Here is a 17,314-nt window from a genome sequence, read left to right on the forward strand (position 1 = left end):
GTGTGTGTGTGTGTGTGTGTGTGTGTGTGTGTGTGTAGATGTGCGGGCCCAGTTGGTTGAACAGCAGAGATGTCTGGAACAGCAAACAGAGATGCGGGTCCAGCTGCTCCAGGACTTGCAGGACTTCTTCAGGAAGAAGGCCGAGATTGAAACGGAATATTCTAGAAACCTAGAGAAGCTGGCTGAGAGGTTCATGGCCAAAACACGCAGCACTAAAGACCATCAGCAATACAAGTAGGGGCAAAGGAGGGCATGTGTGTGTGTGTGTATGTGGGGTTTCTATGTATTAGTAAACATGCACCCTTGTAATTCATTGAAATTAATGTCTCCTTCACTTAAAATAACCTCTTCATAGAATAGTAAGTATAACTGCTTTTGCAGGGGGTATAATTGGAAGTAATTGGTCATGCTGAGTGTGTGTGTGTGTGTGTGTGTGTGTGTGTGTGTGTGTGTGTGTGTGTGTGTGTGTGTGTGTGTGTGTGTGTGTGTGAGTGTGTGTGGAATTTATGCTTGTGTGCTTGTGTACTTGTGCTTTTGTGTGCATGTGTGCATGTCTACTTGCATGTGTGTGTGTGTGTGTGTGTGTGTGTGTGTGTGTGTGTGCGCGCACAGAGTTGTATGGAGTGTAACCTTTTCCCATCTCTCTCTCTCTCTCTCTCTTGCAGAAAGGATCAGAACCTGCTGTCTCCAGTGAACTGCTGGTACTTGCTGCTAAACCAGGTAGATTGTGTATGTGTGTGTTTACACTGGTGAGAACAAATTTCACTGGGGAGTGTGTAAACATCAAAGCTTTTGTTCCCTCTCAGGTGAGGAGGGAGAGTAAGGACCATGCCACGCTCAGTGACCTCTACCTGAACAACGTCATCACCCGGCTCACACACATCAGCGAGGACTCAGCCCGCCTGCTGAAGAGGGTGAGTCGCAAGCAGATGAGGGAAAAACATTGGCTACATGTAACCGTCCAATGTGATGTGTAGTACTAATAGGGGTGGATGGACTGACAGCTGTTTTTAGAGGCTGATAAGGATCATTTCACTTTCAAACTGCAAAAACCTTCATCTTGATATTCTTCAAATTTGATCATTTTCCTACCAGAGGAAATCAGTGTTTCCCTGCAGAGTTTTATTCTTGTGAGGATGGAAAAGCCTCTGCAAAAGCATTTAGGCCATCAAGGGACTTTTAAAGTCTCAGTTGAACCCCATGGCAGGAAAATTCGCAAGGAGCATTAGCAGTTCCTTAAAGGGATAGTTCACCCATTTTGAAAAATGTGATAATTTTTACCATAATTAGTGGATTAAAGCAGATACGATAATTTAATGGTTGATTCAACATGGTTGAATCATCAGTAGATTATGAGCTTATTCTGTTTTTATTTATTTATTTGTCAGCGTTTGTTTGAGTCTTAACATTTGTCACTTAAGTCGACCCTCTGCAGTTTTGCACAGTGCACCTTTAAGGCAGGGTGTGGCAGGTTTTATTGTAGGTTTTAAACACTGTCATCGTGATGCTGCTAAATTAAACCATATCCTCACTTCCTGTGAACAACAGAGACTGGCCCTTGTCTGATTCTTAATAAAAGGCCAGTGAATCAGTCTGATTCATCATACCTGACTGTGCTCCTAGCTGCTCCTAAAATATGTCCACTTCTTCATGTGCAGTTTCTCTCTGCCTTAAGACCGGTCACAGTCTTTAATGTTCATGCATACAGTAATGGTTTGTGAAGTCAAGCATGTATTCTGGCTACACAAGGGAAGAGGGAAGATGGAAAATCTAATAAATCCTTTCATTTTCTTTACATGTGTAATTTGTAACAAAAAAAAAAAAAATAGAGCCCTAGCTCATGAATGTGTTATTACAAAGCTTCAGGAAATCAGTATGCTGGAAGGATTCAGTGCAGATCACAAGGGGAAATGGTTTCTTGATAGGATTGAAGTGGGGAGTCGTCCTTTTGGGCCGAGCTCTAGTAACCGTAGGCCTGTGGGTTTTTTATTTTTTTAATTTTTTTATAGGGCTTCTTTAAGTATGGGGAGAGGAGGTGTATAAAGGGAGTTGATTCTAATGAAAAGTAAAGTCTACATTCCCCTGAGCTCTGTTGGGCTGCCTGGGAGTTTAGCAAATTAAACACACGCACACGTACACGCACCCCCCGCCTCCAAGTTTAGCTCAGCGCGTTCATTATTAATCTCTGTTCCGGCTCGTCTTTTATTCATGCTAACTAAAGTGCAGTAGGTGCCAGCAGCTATGTACTGTAAGGCTTCCATCGTGGTTGTGTCCCAACTCCTCCCGAAACTCTGACATGTTCTGAGGAGGGATGCTGCTGGACTGTCACTGAGGAGACAGACGTGGCTCAGTGGCCATGACAACACTGACAGCCCAGTGGCCATGGCGACGGGCTCAGCTGATCTTTCTCATCGGGCGCTATGGGAACAGGATTCATCCATTCTGGGATTCCACAGTCATTTAGCATAATGCAATATTAATGCGGCACCGCGCTGCCACATAACTCCTTCCCAAACTGGCCGGGCTGTTTAATGCATGAGACAGGAATTCAGTTTGTGTGCAGACAGCAGAGCTCAGGAGTCAGCCACGGTTTGTTTAATTTATGAATTCATTTGTTTGTGTGTGGCTTTATCCATTTATTTATCTGCTGCTATTTGGCCAGCTTGATTGATCAGCAGTGCTTATTCCCACTGACATTCTGTATGAATGGGAACTTTTATGGGTTCACCTGCTTTCCATCAAGAACTGCTGTAACTTGTGCTGATGATACTTCTCTTGTCTAATTTCTTACCTTTTTTCCTTAACTTTCCCCTGTTAGAGTAAAGAAATCACATTTCAGCTTCAGGAGGATCTGATGAAGCTTCTGAATGAGCTTTATACCGTAAGTAACACAAATTTGTGTTAAACACTAGAATGGAATTGGTCTTAACCAGGGTTTTTACATTTTTTTTCATCTTTCGGACCTCAAAGTTGACTTTCATTAAGCCAGGGACCCTCATGTGCAGTGATTCTGCCCTTTCATATGTACTTACAACATTAGAAGATAAAACTAGGACATTGGTGAATAGATTCAAAGTGGTTAGACAAAAACATGATGTTAAAATAATCACTCACACATTTGTGCAATTGCCATGACTTGATTTAAGTGAGAACCACTCGACTCAACTAAGCAAAAAGAAAAAGAAAAAAAACATAATTTGATGATTACCCACATGAGAACCACTTGGACAAAATCAGTATGCTCTTATTTCATGTTTTTATCAATTCAGTCTTGGGTCTTCACTTAAATCAACCCTTGGCAAATTTGCAAAGTAAACCTTTATACTATTCATCATTTTGCTGCTGAGGACCCCCAGGAAGCCCCTCAAGGACCTCTGATGGTCCCCACATCCCACTTTGAAAACCACTGGTTTTAACAAGGCCATCAAACCCTTCACTGGTGGGTGTAAATGTGAAGATAGAACCTTTATCTTTGAGTAATTTAGAAAGTCTAGCAGCTCTTGGTTTCTACAGAAACTGTGTCAAGGGGAAAGTCATGATAAAAATTCTGTTGACTGTGGCTTGGCCTTTTGATATTGAATTGCTGGCTCATATACCCAGAAACCCACGACAATAATGGTAAGTTTGATCCTGAGCATTTCAAATCTGGCACTCTTTAATACTTCTCTGCATCTTTCTCCCTTGCTTCTGCCTTCTAGGTCAAAGTGAGCGTGGCCACCATGGAGCTCTGTTCTTTCTCTGACAATATTTAGCATGTCTGCAAGGAGCAAAGAAGGAAAAAAGTTGCTGATTATTGGCCGGCTAATGCTAAGGTTTATTTTAGGCCTGAGTGCCAGCCTTAAAAGCCTCTTGTCTAAATAAGTAAAGACTGGAAATCAGCTTCCAGTGAACCTGATAACCTTGAGGAATAGGAAATGTAGGTCGAGTTGATCTTGGTGGCAGCATAATGTTTGTTTTTCAGTGTTTCTGGTCCATTTTGTTCAGACATGTATTATGGACTGTGGTTTCCTAGGTGATGAAGACGTACCACATGTACCACGCAGAGACGATCAATGCAGAAACCAAGCTGAGGGAGGCGGAGCGTCAGGAGGGGCGTGTCAAGGGCGTGTCTGGGACAGCCGGAGGGGTGGAGCCAGTGTTCGGCCTGCGAATAGAAGAGCGTCACCAGAGACGCAATGCCGCCCGCAAGATGGAGAAGATGAGAGAGAAGGTATGGAAACCAAAAAGGGACAAAGAAAAAAGGGGACAGTGGGCATCCATTGTAGCCATAGTCCTGGTAGAATTCTCTGTAATTTCCATGTCTTCTTTCTCTGTTTCCCTTAATCAGAGGAAGGCCAAGTACTCAGAGAATAAACTGAAGACTCTAAAAGCCAGAAATGAGTACCTCCTGACTCTGGAGGCGACCAACGCCTCAGTCTTCAAGTACTACATTCATGATCTGCCCGATATTATAGACGTGAGTATACAGGCTTGCTGCTACTAGAATGTGACCAATATGGGTTTTAGTATGAGTGAATCTGAGCATTTCATGTCCAAAATGTTAATATTTCCTGTAGAATTTTATTCTTGTCAGGGTGGAAATGCCGCTGGAACTGATTTAGATCATCATTGGACTAAAACTCTCCAGACAAACCCATTGTAGTAAAATTTTAAGGGTTTACCTTGAAGCAGAGTCAGGCAGATTTCTTTAAAGATACACTGTGCTGCCCCTGAAGTTGTTTAGTAACATCACATCCTCATCTCTATCTAATTGTCAGATGTTGGATGTTTCTTGAAAGTCCAACTTTGGTAAACTAATACATCTGTCTAACCCTAAAAACTTGACCTAATAAGCATTTATTGGTCCCATTTTTCCTATGAATATAATGATTCTTACTGAATCCTGTTTACCACCTCCCCCACTCTCCATCTCAGTGTTGTGACCTAGGGTACCACTCCAGTCTGAGTCGGGCTCTGAGGACCTACCTATCAGCTGAGCTGAGCCTGGAGGCCTCCAGGAGGGCAGGTCTGGAGGTCCTGGAGGGGGCCGTGGAGGGCCTGGACCCTGCCCGCGATAGGCAGCGCCTCCTGGGCCTCTACCCCACTGCCTTCTGCCCCCCACCACGCTTCAGCTTCCAGGCCCACATGGGCGACACAGTCAGTACATTGTATACTCAGATGTGTTTGTACACATAAAAAAATTACCACAGGTCGGGGAACTCGTAATGTGTGGAATTTAGAGAGGAAGGGAAAGTCTGGGAACTGGATGGATTCTCGAAGGAAGTCAGGGGATCGAAAAGAATTTTAAAAGTGAGCCACTTTACATAAAAATAGCAGAATGTGCAAGTTATTTATACGTGTTTTGTATGTTTAATATAAAATTATTGTTGTAATGTTACATGTAGTTATGTTTGTTTGTAAATACATAAACATACAAAGACTCTAAGGAAAATACAATCACCACTACAACAAGCTTGATAACAGTGAAAACCAGGTTCTATTAGGAATAACATGAACAAACCAAAAGGGTAAAAAGTTAGGTCACAGAAGTGCTCTGAGTTAGTTAAGCTGCTGAGAAGTCATGAATTTTACTGAATTTTATATCAGGGCCCCACAGGGAACCTTAACATACTTACAAATGCAACTGTAATCAAGTGCACTTATGTACCTCATGTACAAAAAGGATCATGTGTTGTATAAATATTTTAAAGGCAACTGTTTTATGGCATATTAGCACACATATTTATTCTAGCATATGATAGAATAAATGCAAATCTGGACTGTAACTGGCTGATTGTTTTGCTCCTCTTATCAGGTGACGCAGATTGCTGCCCAACCACAGGTCCAGGCTGAGCTCACACTCCGCCTTACTCAGCTCCAGACCCGCCTGGCATCTCTAAAGATAGAGAATGAAGAGGTAAGACACACACACACACACACACACACATGCATCAAAATATATTTCAGAAATCACCAAATGTATTGAAATAATGAGACAAACATCAGAGCTGTAGTCGAGTCCAAGTCAAGACCGAGAACAGCATATGCTATAAACAATGTCTTTCCAAAGAATTAAATAGATTTTTTTAAATATAAAGAAGAGAGAGAAAGAGAAACTTGTGGCTTACAGCTTAAAATTTATTTATGACAGATACAGCACTTGACACAAGGTTGATATGGTAATTTTTGCTGGAAGTAAATGAGGTGATAAAATACAAGATGTAGTCACTAAAAATAAATTTCTACCATCTGAAAGCAACTTCACCACACAGTTAGTCTTGTACTGTATTCTGTGAATGGTGGAGCAGATTGGAGAGTGTATGGTGCGCACAGAGGGCAGCTGTTAACTCACCCTGAAGGGCATAAAAATGCTGATAGAGTCTGGATTAATGAGCTGCATCTGCACGTCTCAGCAGCTTACAAATATACACACGCACATGCAGACAGACAAGCGCACGCTGATTATCATAAACAAATAAAAACACTTTTACGCCCATCATCCTTGTTGTAAATACAAACACACTTTGCATACCAAGTGTACTTAAACATAGACGTTGCACTTGAACACACAGCTCAGCTCATCAAACACTTTGGAAGGGAAACTTCACCCTAAAATAAACAATCACAAATTCATAGTCAAAATTTTTGAACTTATGATTCATGTGTAGTTTTGGTGAGACTTTTCCCAAAGCTGTAATTTCAAGAACTGATACTTCAATTGTTTTGATACTTTATCAAGCTGCTCATTTGATTTAATGCCAGTGAGATCCAGAAATAAATCATTGATACCCTAAGGAGGACTGTGTTGGTCCATCTGCCTCTCCATTCATTCAGCACTTTACTTCAAGGCAGAATAATGAAATCTATTGTACAGATTGCAGTGAAATTTGGTGAGCACACTCATGCTCCTCAGAGGATGAACCCTGTCAACTCTGGTGACTTCCTGATCTTTCGTCAAGTGCTACCCTCAGACTGAAATGTCAAATTTGCTGGCTCAGGATCTATTTGGCGGGTTGCTGTGACATTTGGTGAGCGCGTTCATGCTCCCTAGAGTATGAGCCCTTTCAGTTTTGGTGACTTCATGACCTTTCTAGGTGGCATCAACCCCCTGCCAAAATTTACCCACCTTTGTCGAGAAGTAATTTGGCAAAAAGCTCCTAAACTTGTCCGGGGCAGGGGGCACACATGCATATAGTCATGAGCACTCATGACACTTCTAGCCAATGGATTGCCATGATATTTGACAAGTGCATTAATACTCCCCAAAGGAAAATTCTTCTGTTTTTATGACCCCATTACCTTTCCTCTCATGTCGCCTCCTCCTTGGGTCTTTGTGAAATACTACACAAGCCACACGTTTAAGTCACTTCTTACTAATTTGAGACACTGTAACCATAGAAAAGTTACCTGCCTCAACTTGTGCATAGTCAGTAGACCACATTGCGACCACACTGAAGTAATGTTAGTCAACTTGCTTGTAGCTTTTATTTGTACCTGGAGCCGCACCGCCATGTTTTACTGTCAGCCATGATTTATTTTTTATGGATGAGGAAACAAATTAGACTCCCCATCCATAAAAAAATAGTAATCACATTTATGCTATTATGTTATTCTTTATTGTCATTGTTCAAATGAGGGAATTTGTGGCATTACTCGGTTTCTGTATAGGTTGACTTCATTCCCTGTTGAAAACATGTACGAGTTATGTTATTGTCTTACATCCTTTTGTCCTTTTTTCAGTTTTTTATATGCTTTTTCTGCATCTCTTTTCATATTCTTGTGATTCCTCTCATTGCTTGTTCAAAACTCATCTCTTCAATTGGAATGTCCATGGAGAAAATGAATATGTATTTTAGTTGTGGAACGAGGGCCACTGAAAAGGGGAGCTTGGCTCTCTAGAGCTTGTTTCAGCTCTTACAAAAGCATTTACATAAAGTGTCTCTTGATGATATCTCAAATTCACAGATCCTAAGTGCTCAAAAGCAGTTGAATGGCAGCATATCACTTGTTTCCGAGAGTTTTTTTTTAAGTGCATGTTTGCAATCCTGTGAAAATGTTCCAGGTTAAGAAGACCTGGGGTGCCACTCTGACCACCCTGCAGGACATGACGGTGCTGGATGACTTCGACGTCTCCCAGAGCTTCACTCACAGTCCGTCTTCAGAGTCGGTCAAGTCTAGCGTGTCTGACGGCTACTTGAACAAACCCAGTCTGGCCAAGAGAAGGGCAAACCAGCAGGAGACGGAGCTCTTCTATTTCACGGTGAGGATGTGGCGGCACATACAAATGACCACAAACACATTGAGAGGACAACATGACATTTCTACATTGTTGTTATATTTTCTCTTCCTCAGAAGTTTCGTGAGTATCTGGAAGGGAGTAATCTTATCTCCAAACTCCAGGCCAAACATGACATACTGAAGAAAGCCATAGCAGAGGGTAAGCCATGTCTTTCTTTCTGTTCTCCTTCCTTGTTACATGTATAAAAGAGACAGTATTCACTCTTGACTGCCTTCCTGAAGCTTGTCCTGTTTCTGTGTTTATAGGGTATAAGGCTGACATGCTGACCACCAGGTGAGACGTATAGCATTTGTTTAGGGTCTCAGTGCTTTTTTTTCTTTATTGATAAGTGTAACTTTCCCTTCCACCACTGTCTTTCGAACTCTGAGATTCATGTAACTGAGATTCTCCTTTCTCCTCTTTCCTCTCATTAAGTCGCGGGCGAAAGAACTCCCATAGCAAGCACCAGGTAGTGTTTTCCCACTATCAGGCTTCAGTTTTGGGGGTACTTGTGTGTGTGCGTGTGTGGTAATAGCTAACAGAATATTGTGTATCTCTTGGTAATGTCTATAGGACTCAACTAAAGCCATACCATTGCTTGTGGAGAGCTGCATTCGCTTCATCAATCTGCATGGTGAGTTGATATTAATGGATTTCAGCTGAAATCCCTTTGTTAAAGGAAAATACAACATTTTGGGTGACTTTGGTATGAGCTTGTAAAAAAATTCAAAGAGGAAATCTCAGGATGAGAATGGAGGCATTTCTTTTTATGTGCATCAGCTAACCATACAATATGACAGTCACAGCCCTCTTTGTTTCCAAAAGGTCTTCAGCATCAAGGCATTTTCCGGGTGTCAGGGTCACAAGTGGAGGTTAACGACATCAAGAACTCCTTTGAGAGAGGTGAGAGGTCGACTGGAAGGTCAGCTTAAGGTCACGCTGTTGACAGCCCGTCGTGGGTAACAAGATAATTGACTTAGTCTGTTTCTTATCCAGGTAATGACCCACTGATTGACGAGGAGAGCAACCATGACATCAACTCAGTGGCTGGTGTGTTGAAGCTCTACTTCAGGGGGTTGGAGAATCCCCTGTTCCCCAAGGACAGGTTTAACGACCTCATTTCCTGTGTTCGTAAGTAGCACTTCTTACTCATTGTTGATGGGCAGAAATGTCTTTTAATGGAGCTGTGTTTGATGTAGAGTAGAGTCGAGTAAAACCTTAATGTCCCTGAGGGGCAATAGGCTTTACTGACAGCAGTCCAACACAAATACAGACAATACATCATACACAAACAGCGCCAGATGCGTACCATCCACACTGTCACCATGAATCATGGGAGGAAGAAAGAGAGACACAATCAGGGATTATAATTTGTTTTAAAAAGCAACAAAGTGTGTGGTGTGAGTTAATGTTCAACTGATGCGGGCTATAGGAAGCCGGTATCCTGTAGCTGATATTTGGTGCCAATAATCGTTCAAAGTATTGAATATGTTAAAATTTGGCCATTTCATGCCACAAAAATACAAGTCCTCTGTGAGATTCTTTAGGTGAGGTAACAGGCCCTTAAAGATAGTGATGCAAGTCACCTTTTGACAGACAGGGAAACTGAAGTACAATAGGCCTCTAAATGAATGAATTAATGTGTAAAGAGCGTAATTGAATGAGCAATGACAGTTTATAAATAGTAACAGTTTATTACAGATTTCACAGGCTGTTTTCATATATCGATGCAGATTCACTATTTTGCAAGGTCAAGTTCCTGCTGTACTGCATCTATTCTGTTAAATCTCAGATCTTGCGAGTTGCTTAGCTTACTTTATCTGGTCCCTTTATCAGTCAGCCAGCCTGGATATCTGCATTAATGTATGAACTTGTTTATAATTGTTTATTTATGATTTAAGATTTAAGATTATTCTTCTTTCTGCTCCCTCTCATTCAAGATTTGGGAATGTTGTGTTGTGAGTCTATTGTTTTTGGGTTTTGTTTTTCAATGAATGAAATAAAATATTTAAAAAAATTTAAAACATTTGTAAAGTGTTTACAATCTAATTAATACCAAATAATAATTCTTAAAGCCTATAAAAGTGATTTTATTGTACAGTTGTACCCCCTAGCCTGAACCTTAAATATAACCAATGACAGTTATGCTACTGCGATGAGTGGAAATGAAAAACTCTGGGATTCTGCCTTGTCCCAGAAATAAAAAAATAATCTCTGATTATCTCTCCCACCCACACCCCACTCCCTTCCCCTTCTCCAATTTCTTTGTCTTTGTCTCTGTTTAGCGTCTTTGTGTTTCTGAAACTCACACTCATACGCTCTGTTCCACAGAGGAGATAGGGAGCCCGCTTCTTCTGGTATTTCAGGACGTGTCTGACAGTGTTACAGACACCTTGTGATAGCTTGGAGAGAGATGACAGCCTGTGTTGTGTGTGTGTGTGTTTCTTGCCGCAGGTATAGAGAATCTGTATGACAGAGCACAATGTATCCGTAAGATCCTGCTGGGTGTCCCGAGGGCGACACTTGTGGTGATGCGCTACCTGTTCGCCTTCCTCAACCAGTGAGTGTCCACTTACACAAAACCACAGACCCAGACCCGGCTAATCTCTCATTAGCCAGCTCAATACCACTTGTGGCCCCATCCTCTGCATTTTTCATGAGCGCTTGTCCACTCTCCCACACAATTTTAAAGCCGAGAATTGGTAAGAGACAGGCCAAAAATTCACTGGCGTGAGGCAGGTTAGAAGTGCTCTCTTTAAGGATATAGCGTTGATAAGGCAGAGCGGATTTCATCTCCACATCCTCTCAAACAAATATAGAATGAGACAGTGAGGGATGGAGAGGAGGGAGGTGTGAGCGCGAAGGGAAAAAGTGTGATGTGCAGGTGTGATGTACCAGCTCAGTGTATTTGTGCATTTATTAACAGGGTTATGAAGTGTGTGCAGCATCAGTGTTTTTGTGCAGCTAAACCAGGAGTTACACTGTCAAGGGGAGTCATGATATTTCATTTTGATCAGTATTTAAATTCCTGGTCCTGTGATGACTGGTGGCAGCCCTCACCCAGACTCACTGATTGACACTGTATGTTGCAAATTTTAGTTGGAACAATGTCAAAGGTACTAAATGTGGCATCAATGAATCATTACCACATTAATTTTGAAACATTAGGGTAATTACTGTAAACAAACAAGACCATTGCAGAGGAGATTGGCAGGCTTCACCAGCCTTTACGCTGCATTTTACGTTGCGTGCCACTGGGTCATGTATAGTGGGAAATCTGTTGGATTGCTTTACAGCACAAAACAGGAGGAGGGCGCTGTTCTTCCAGCACAAACCCATCTGAAATGCTCCGTTTCTGGCAACGGCAGGTGGTGAAAGGAGAGAAAGGCTGTCCAGCAGGGACGACAGATGCAAATTTGCTTGAAGCTAACGCTGGTGCAGTCTCTTTTAAACTGTGCAAGATCCCTGTAAAAAATCAACAATAAAATAAACCTGTTTATCCTTTTTAATAAAGAGAAGAGAGGGGGAAGGGCAACCACGAGTAAAAGGATTTATGAGAAAGGCAGAATTATCACAGCTAACAACATAACAGATTGACAGGCTAACAGCAAATACTAAAGCTGAATGTGTGTAAAAGTGTAGAAAAACTTCTGTAGACTGTTGAGGGACGAATAACAATTATTATTTCTGGTGACACTATCATGATGAATTCCACGCTTGTCCAAATCTTCTGTGTCGATGACATCATGTAGTGTGAAATCACGTGAAAGTTGCTAATCCAAACCCAAGTAGTAAATAGGAGCAGGGACAAGATAGCTGGTGAAGGGCTGGCAACATGGCGTTTCAAATCAAATTTAGCCAAACACCTTGCAGCAATAGCTCTGCCCTTACCTGCCTGTTACTTTTGCCCAGCCTGTCCCAGTACAGCGATGAGAACATGATGGATGCTGGGAACCTGGCCATCGTGTTTGGCCCCACCCTCCTTCCCACACCCGACACCCTGGACCAGGTGGCCTGCCAGGCGCATGTGAATGAGGTCATCAAAACGGTCATCCTCCACCATGATAACATCTTTCCTGACACCAAGGAGCTCCCTGGCCCCATTTATGAGAAGTGTATGACTGGAGACCAGTACTGGTGAGATTCACACACATCATCACGTGGGAGTGAAGCGATGCCTTTTCTTCACTCATAATCATTGATTACATTATTGTGATGTTCCAGCTCAGTGTATTTGTGCATTTATTAGCAGCGTTATAAAGTGTGTTCAGCATCAGTGTTATTTATACAGCTAAACCAGGATGAAAAGGTTATGAATTTACAGGGAAGGTAAACCTAAACACTTTTTGCACTTTGTTGCCAGCGTGAGAAAGGATAAAGAGTTTATTCAAACAAAAACAGTTATCTATTGAAGATGACTGTACAAAATTGTCTCTGCAAGGCAAAACTGAACTTTGTTAGAGTGTTGGGTTGTCTAGTTCCCTCGGTGTTATACGAGTCCACATGGTGGAGAAATATGCTCATTAGTTGCTCTGTGCTCCCCTGGGCTGCTAATAAACAGCACTGGATTTCTATCTCTCCATTCACTTCCATAGCAAAACAGTTCCCAAAAACAATGCATTTAGTGTATAACCAAATGCAAACAAAGATGGTTATGTCAACATAAACAACAAGTCCCAGTATCCATTTCTTTGATCAAATTAAACTACTCTCTTTTCCTACTTGAATTGGAAAGTAGATCTGGCAGGTAACATCTGTAGAAAACGTCCACATAGTAACTTTGCACCAGTGAGAAACAACTTAAAGTACTTTCACAAATAATTGTAATTACATTTTTTTAAACAAGGGTACCGGAACTTGTTTTTTATATTGGCATAATCTGCTTTGTTCGTGTTTGTTTATGTGCTAAAAGCGTTATTTTGGGTGTTTTGCTGTGGATGTGAATGGAGGGATAGAAATACATTATTCTGTATTAGCAGCCCAGAGGAGCACAGAGCAACTAATGATATTTCACCAGCATGTGGACTCATATGACACCCAGTTAACTGCACAACCCAACACTCCAGAGTTCAGTTGTGCTTCAAGAGTCAGACCTGTCACCTGTGTGTTGTGTTGCTCTCTCCTTGCAGCTGTAATAAACAGGAAATGTTTGTTATAAAAAAAAAAAAAAAATACTAGCTGTGAACTAAGTGCTGTGGCTGCGCTGTCACATAGACTTAGTCAGACTGTGTTAGTAGCCTTGCCTCCATCTGTGCGTGCATCCTCCTTCCTTTGTGTCCATACGGTGGTGAACGGACAGCGTGCTCATCGGCTGCTGACTGTATCGGTTTAGTTTAGTGCCTGAGCTGTGCTTGTCTCCCTCCTGCAGCGAGAGTCCGTTCAGCGAGCCGGGAGCGTTGGAGGAGGCCGAGCCCGATGGCGGCACCGAGACCCAAACCAGCGAGGAGGGTACGCGTGACCCCTGACCTTCACACAATCACCCAGCGGGCTTCTCGCCTCTCCATCCCTTCAGTCTCCAGCGGAGAGTGGTCACCATGGCAACAGCAGCCATGGAGACCGCACCCCCAACACACACACACACTCACACTCACACACCCCACCCCGCACCCCCTCCCTCTCTCTTTTCCTTCCTCCTCTTCTGTCTGTCTGTGTGTCGGGCAGGAGGGATATGGGGGCTGAATTGACAGAAAAGACTTAAGCCCTTGGTGTGTTTTTATAACCGTGTGCTCTTTTCTCATTGGTTGATCTTGAGGAAGACAATACCTCTGAGACAGGTGATTGACAGGTTCAGGTTCACCTCTATTTTCACGTCTGGCTCTTATCTTTATCTCCTCCTCCTCTCCCTCTCTGTCTCCCAGAGGGCGAGGCCGTGGAGGCAGTGGCGAGGTTCGACTACGTGGGGCGGTCGGGCCGGGAGCTCTCCTTCAAGAAGGGAGCGTCCCTGCAGCTTTTCCAGCGAGCGTCACATGACTGGTGGGAGGGGCGTCACAATGGCAACCACGGCTTGGTGCCTCACCAGTACATCGTGGTGAAGGACAGGCAAGTGCACAGCTTGAGATGCTTTGCACACACACCTACCACAATATTTATAGTCTGTATAGTTTTTATATCATTTTCAGTTCTAGCTTAGTTTAATTACTTTTGGTGTGGGTTAGCTAAGGATTATTTTTCACAAATGTTCAGTTTTAGTTTTAGGTCTAGTTTATAACAGTATGTTTTAAGGCCCGTTCTTCCTCCTTAGTTTATTCTAATAACCATGACACACACACATGCTCATGTGCACACACATACAGTCCTCACTGTAAGCGTGTAATATTTATAATGTCAACATTTTTGTTTTAGTGATACCAATCGCTACATTTGCATTTTGTCCATGTGGCTCAGCAGATGCTTACCTTTTTAATATGCTATAAACTGAACTATGTTCTAAGTCAAAGGGTTATATAATAAACTGAGAAAACAGGCACTTTTATGTCCTCGTTGCCTTCCTGAGTAGCCCATTTGATTCATTGACAAGTTGCGGTGATGGATTTGGTGCTCACTGGATTGCACACCTTGTTGATTAATGGACTAATTGACTGAAGGAGTCACTAACCGCTTGCCATTGATCAGCTAATTGATAACTGGTGTGTTTTGTTAGTTCAGCTCTGGTGTTTCCAGAGGCCGTGTCAGTGATTTGTCCTGACTGTTTGGTTAGAGCCTGTGCTCGCTGTCCTAGGGCTGATGCCATGTCAGATACACTCAGTCAGAAAGCAGACAGCGATGGAGGGAGCAGCAGCACGGACGACAAGAGGTCCAGGAGTGAGCTGAGCTCTCCCACTGACATCAGACCGCCAGAGACCTATAACAGGTCTGTCATGTAAGACACCCGCCCTCCTCACCAGAGCTCAAAGGATCATACCAGTGACTTTGAAGGCTTGGCCTGCTAACTACATTTTACATGCCAAACAAACATTCTGCAAATCATGTGGGGATATTCAAGATTTCACAATGTAGAAGAAAAATCCCCCTATTTGAAATTTTGGTTGAAACACCAAAATGCCCGATATTCATTTGTAATAATCTTTAAAATTGCAGTGTCAATATTTACAGTATTAAAAACACCAACAAAACCCTTGCTTTTATGTAACAAATGTTTTTATAATATTATATAATTTAAAAAAAAAAAATGCAAAACCAAAATGCAAGATAATTACCAGAAAATTACAAAAAAAACCAACAGAAAATTATCAATAAATAGATAAATAAATAAATAAATAACTTGAAATTTTGGGGGAAAGACGACAAGAAAATTATTACAAAAAGATATTGCTAATTATTGTAAATCCAAATTATGATGCCAATTATAGAAAAATCTAAATATCAGTCTGGAATCTCAGTGTGTAGATATTACGCTAAACATGCAAAATCACTGGTATGGTCCCTTTAAAGGAGAAGTACAGTCTCAGTGAATGTTGAGCCCGTTTTACTGAGGCTGTGCATTTTTCATGCTGTTAACACAGTTATCATGTGATTATTTCATTTTCATTCAGCTCCAAATCATCAAAAACAAATCTCTAAAATGGCAGACTATCCAAATACATTTGAACTTTTTGAATTAATATACTCATTCAAATGGCCTCCATGGGATTCACAGGGCAAGAGGCAAGGATGAAGACAAAACACATCCGCGGTGTAGCTCTATCATGGGAGCAGTGTCAGACTTTGAAAATGTAAATGAATAAATAACCAGAGAAGTGAATAAAAATAGCTCTGAAAATGCTAATGTGAATAGCTTCACCAGACAGTTTCCCCCAAAACTCTCATCACAATCTTGTATCTAGTTTGCATAACATAAAGGAAACCCTGCCTTAGACAGCTAACGTCTAACTAACGTCTGTTGTGGTTACATCCCGCCTCATTTCAAGCCTTTCAGTAGGGGAAGTTTTCCCACCTGGAGGGAATTCCTCTAAAATGGATTAAAATCAGATGCTAAGTGAGCAACCTTTATTCAAATCAGTCAGACCTCATGATAATAAAAAGCTTTTTCTCTTTATCTGCTACAAGACCCACTTCAGTTTTTTGAAAATACAGGTAAAATGTAGGGAAACTCTCTGTGAATGTAAGTTACCATCTAACATTTATCACTGCCAAATCATCCTTTAAAGCAACATGCATGTACTAGAGCCAGTCATGTCTGGATTTGTGCTAACCTCAGATAATGTTTGTACTTTTTGCTGACAGCCATCGAAGGAAGCGGACGGACGGCCTATTCCGCCGTCCCCTCGGACGCTCTAACGACAGCCACTGCCACGGTAACGGCGGTGTGTTGGAGAGGAGCTCGCCACCGGTCACAGGTCACTTCAGCCCCAGGGAGCTGCTGCTGGGACGGGGGCAGGGCTTGACTCCGCCTCTCGACAGCCCAGAGCGCCGTCGCCGCTCCGCTGCCGCCGTGACTATGACGGTGAGCCGACACGATTCACTGCGGAGGCCTGAGGACACGCCCATCCGGCGCTCAAGCAGCGGTCAGCATGGCTTCACCGACTCCCATCGCTCCAGAGCGCTGGACCCTGACACACTGGCACAGGTACACAAACACACACATAAACACACACTTGACACCGTTATTCCTCACAGACAGCATCTGCACTCTGTCTCAAAGGACAGGTTCCATATTTCTCAACCCGAGCTGTATAAAAATGTTGATACCCATTTTTAACAGACACAGCACAGCCTCACCTCTAGCTTTATTGATGAGAGACTTACTGCTCTGCTTCAGCTTCCTCTAAGCCTTCAACCCACTCCAACTGGGCACTCATGTCCTTTCTGAAAACAGGAAACTCACAGCGCAGTCCAGTGTGTCTCATCATCGTCCACCCAAAATGGTTGCAAACGGTAGGCCGCCTATATAACAGGTTTTATTTAGCATTTACACCAATACATTGCCTTTTATACATCCACACCATTCTGCATCTAATTAGGCCAATGCTGTGTTCATTTGAACTCTGATCTTGGAGTTCCATCTTAAATTTCTGACCTGTGACGGCATGCCGTTCACAGTGTCCACTCAGGAAAAAT

General features: G+C 42.4%; 1 protein-coding gene across 5 annotated transcripts in view; it reads left to right on the forward strand.

Annotated features, from left to right (window-relative positions):
* Positions 1–17,314, forward strand: part of LOC115355062 (SLIT-ROBO Rho GTPase-activating protein 1-like) — a 30,543-nt gene that overhangs the window by 9,390 nt on the left and 3,839 nt on the right. For 2 of the 5 annotated variants that reach the window (XM_030045708.1, XM_030045710.1), the window contains exons 2-22: positions 39–234; positions 666–720; positions 807–914; positions 2,819–2,881; positions 4,013–4,210; positions 4,328–4,456; positions 4,915–5,136; positions 5,795–5,896; positions 8,042–8,239; positions 8,332–8,416; positions 8,524–8,551; positions 8,693–8,726; positions 8,831–8,891; positions 9,083–9,160; positions 9,254–9,388; positions 10,712–10,817; positions 12,170–12,394; positions 13,626–13,705; positions 14,116–14,296; positions 14,976–15,116; positions 16,481–16,823. In XM_030045708.1, the coding sequence (XP_029901568.1) occupies positions 39–234; positions 666–720; positions 807–914; positions 2,819–2,881; positions 4,013–4,210; positions 4,328–4,456; positions 4,915–5,136; positions 5,795–5,896; positions 8,042–8,239; positions 8,332–8,416; positions 8,524–8,551; positions 8,693–8,726; positions 8,831–8,891; positions 9,083–9,160; positions 9,254–9,388; positions 10,712–10,817; positions 12,170–12,394; positions 13,626–13,705; positions 14,116–14,296; positions 14,976–15,116; positions 16,481–16,823 (2,768 nt within the window). Of the gene's footprint in view, positions 1–38; positions 235–665; positions 721–806; positions 915–2,818; positions 2,882–4,012; positions 4,457–4,914; positions 5,137–5,794; positions 5,897–8,041; positions 8,240–8,331; positions 8,417–8,523; positions 8,552–8,692; positions 8,727–8,830; positions 8,892–9,082; positions 9,161–9,253; positions 9,389–10,711; positions 10,818–12,169; positions 12,395–13,625; positions 13,706–14,115; positions 14,297–14,975; positions 15,117–16,480; positions 16,824–17,314 lie in introns of all 5 variants that reach the window. The other 3 variants (XM_030045709.1, XM_030045706.1, XM_030045707.1) reach the window with 3 other exon arrangements.

Source organism: Myripristis murdjan, chromosome 23, assembly GCF_902150065.1.
Source record: "Myripristis murdjan chromosome 23, fMyrMur1.1, whole genome shotgun sequence".
Lineage (NCBI taxonomy): Eukaryota > Metazoa > Chordata > Actinopteri > Holocentriformes > Holocentridae > Myripristis > Myripristis murdjan.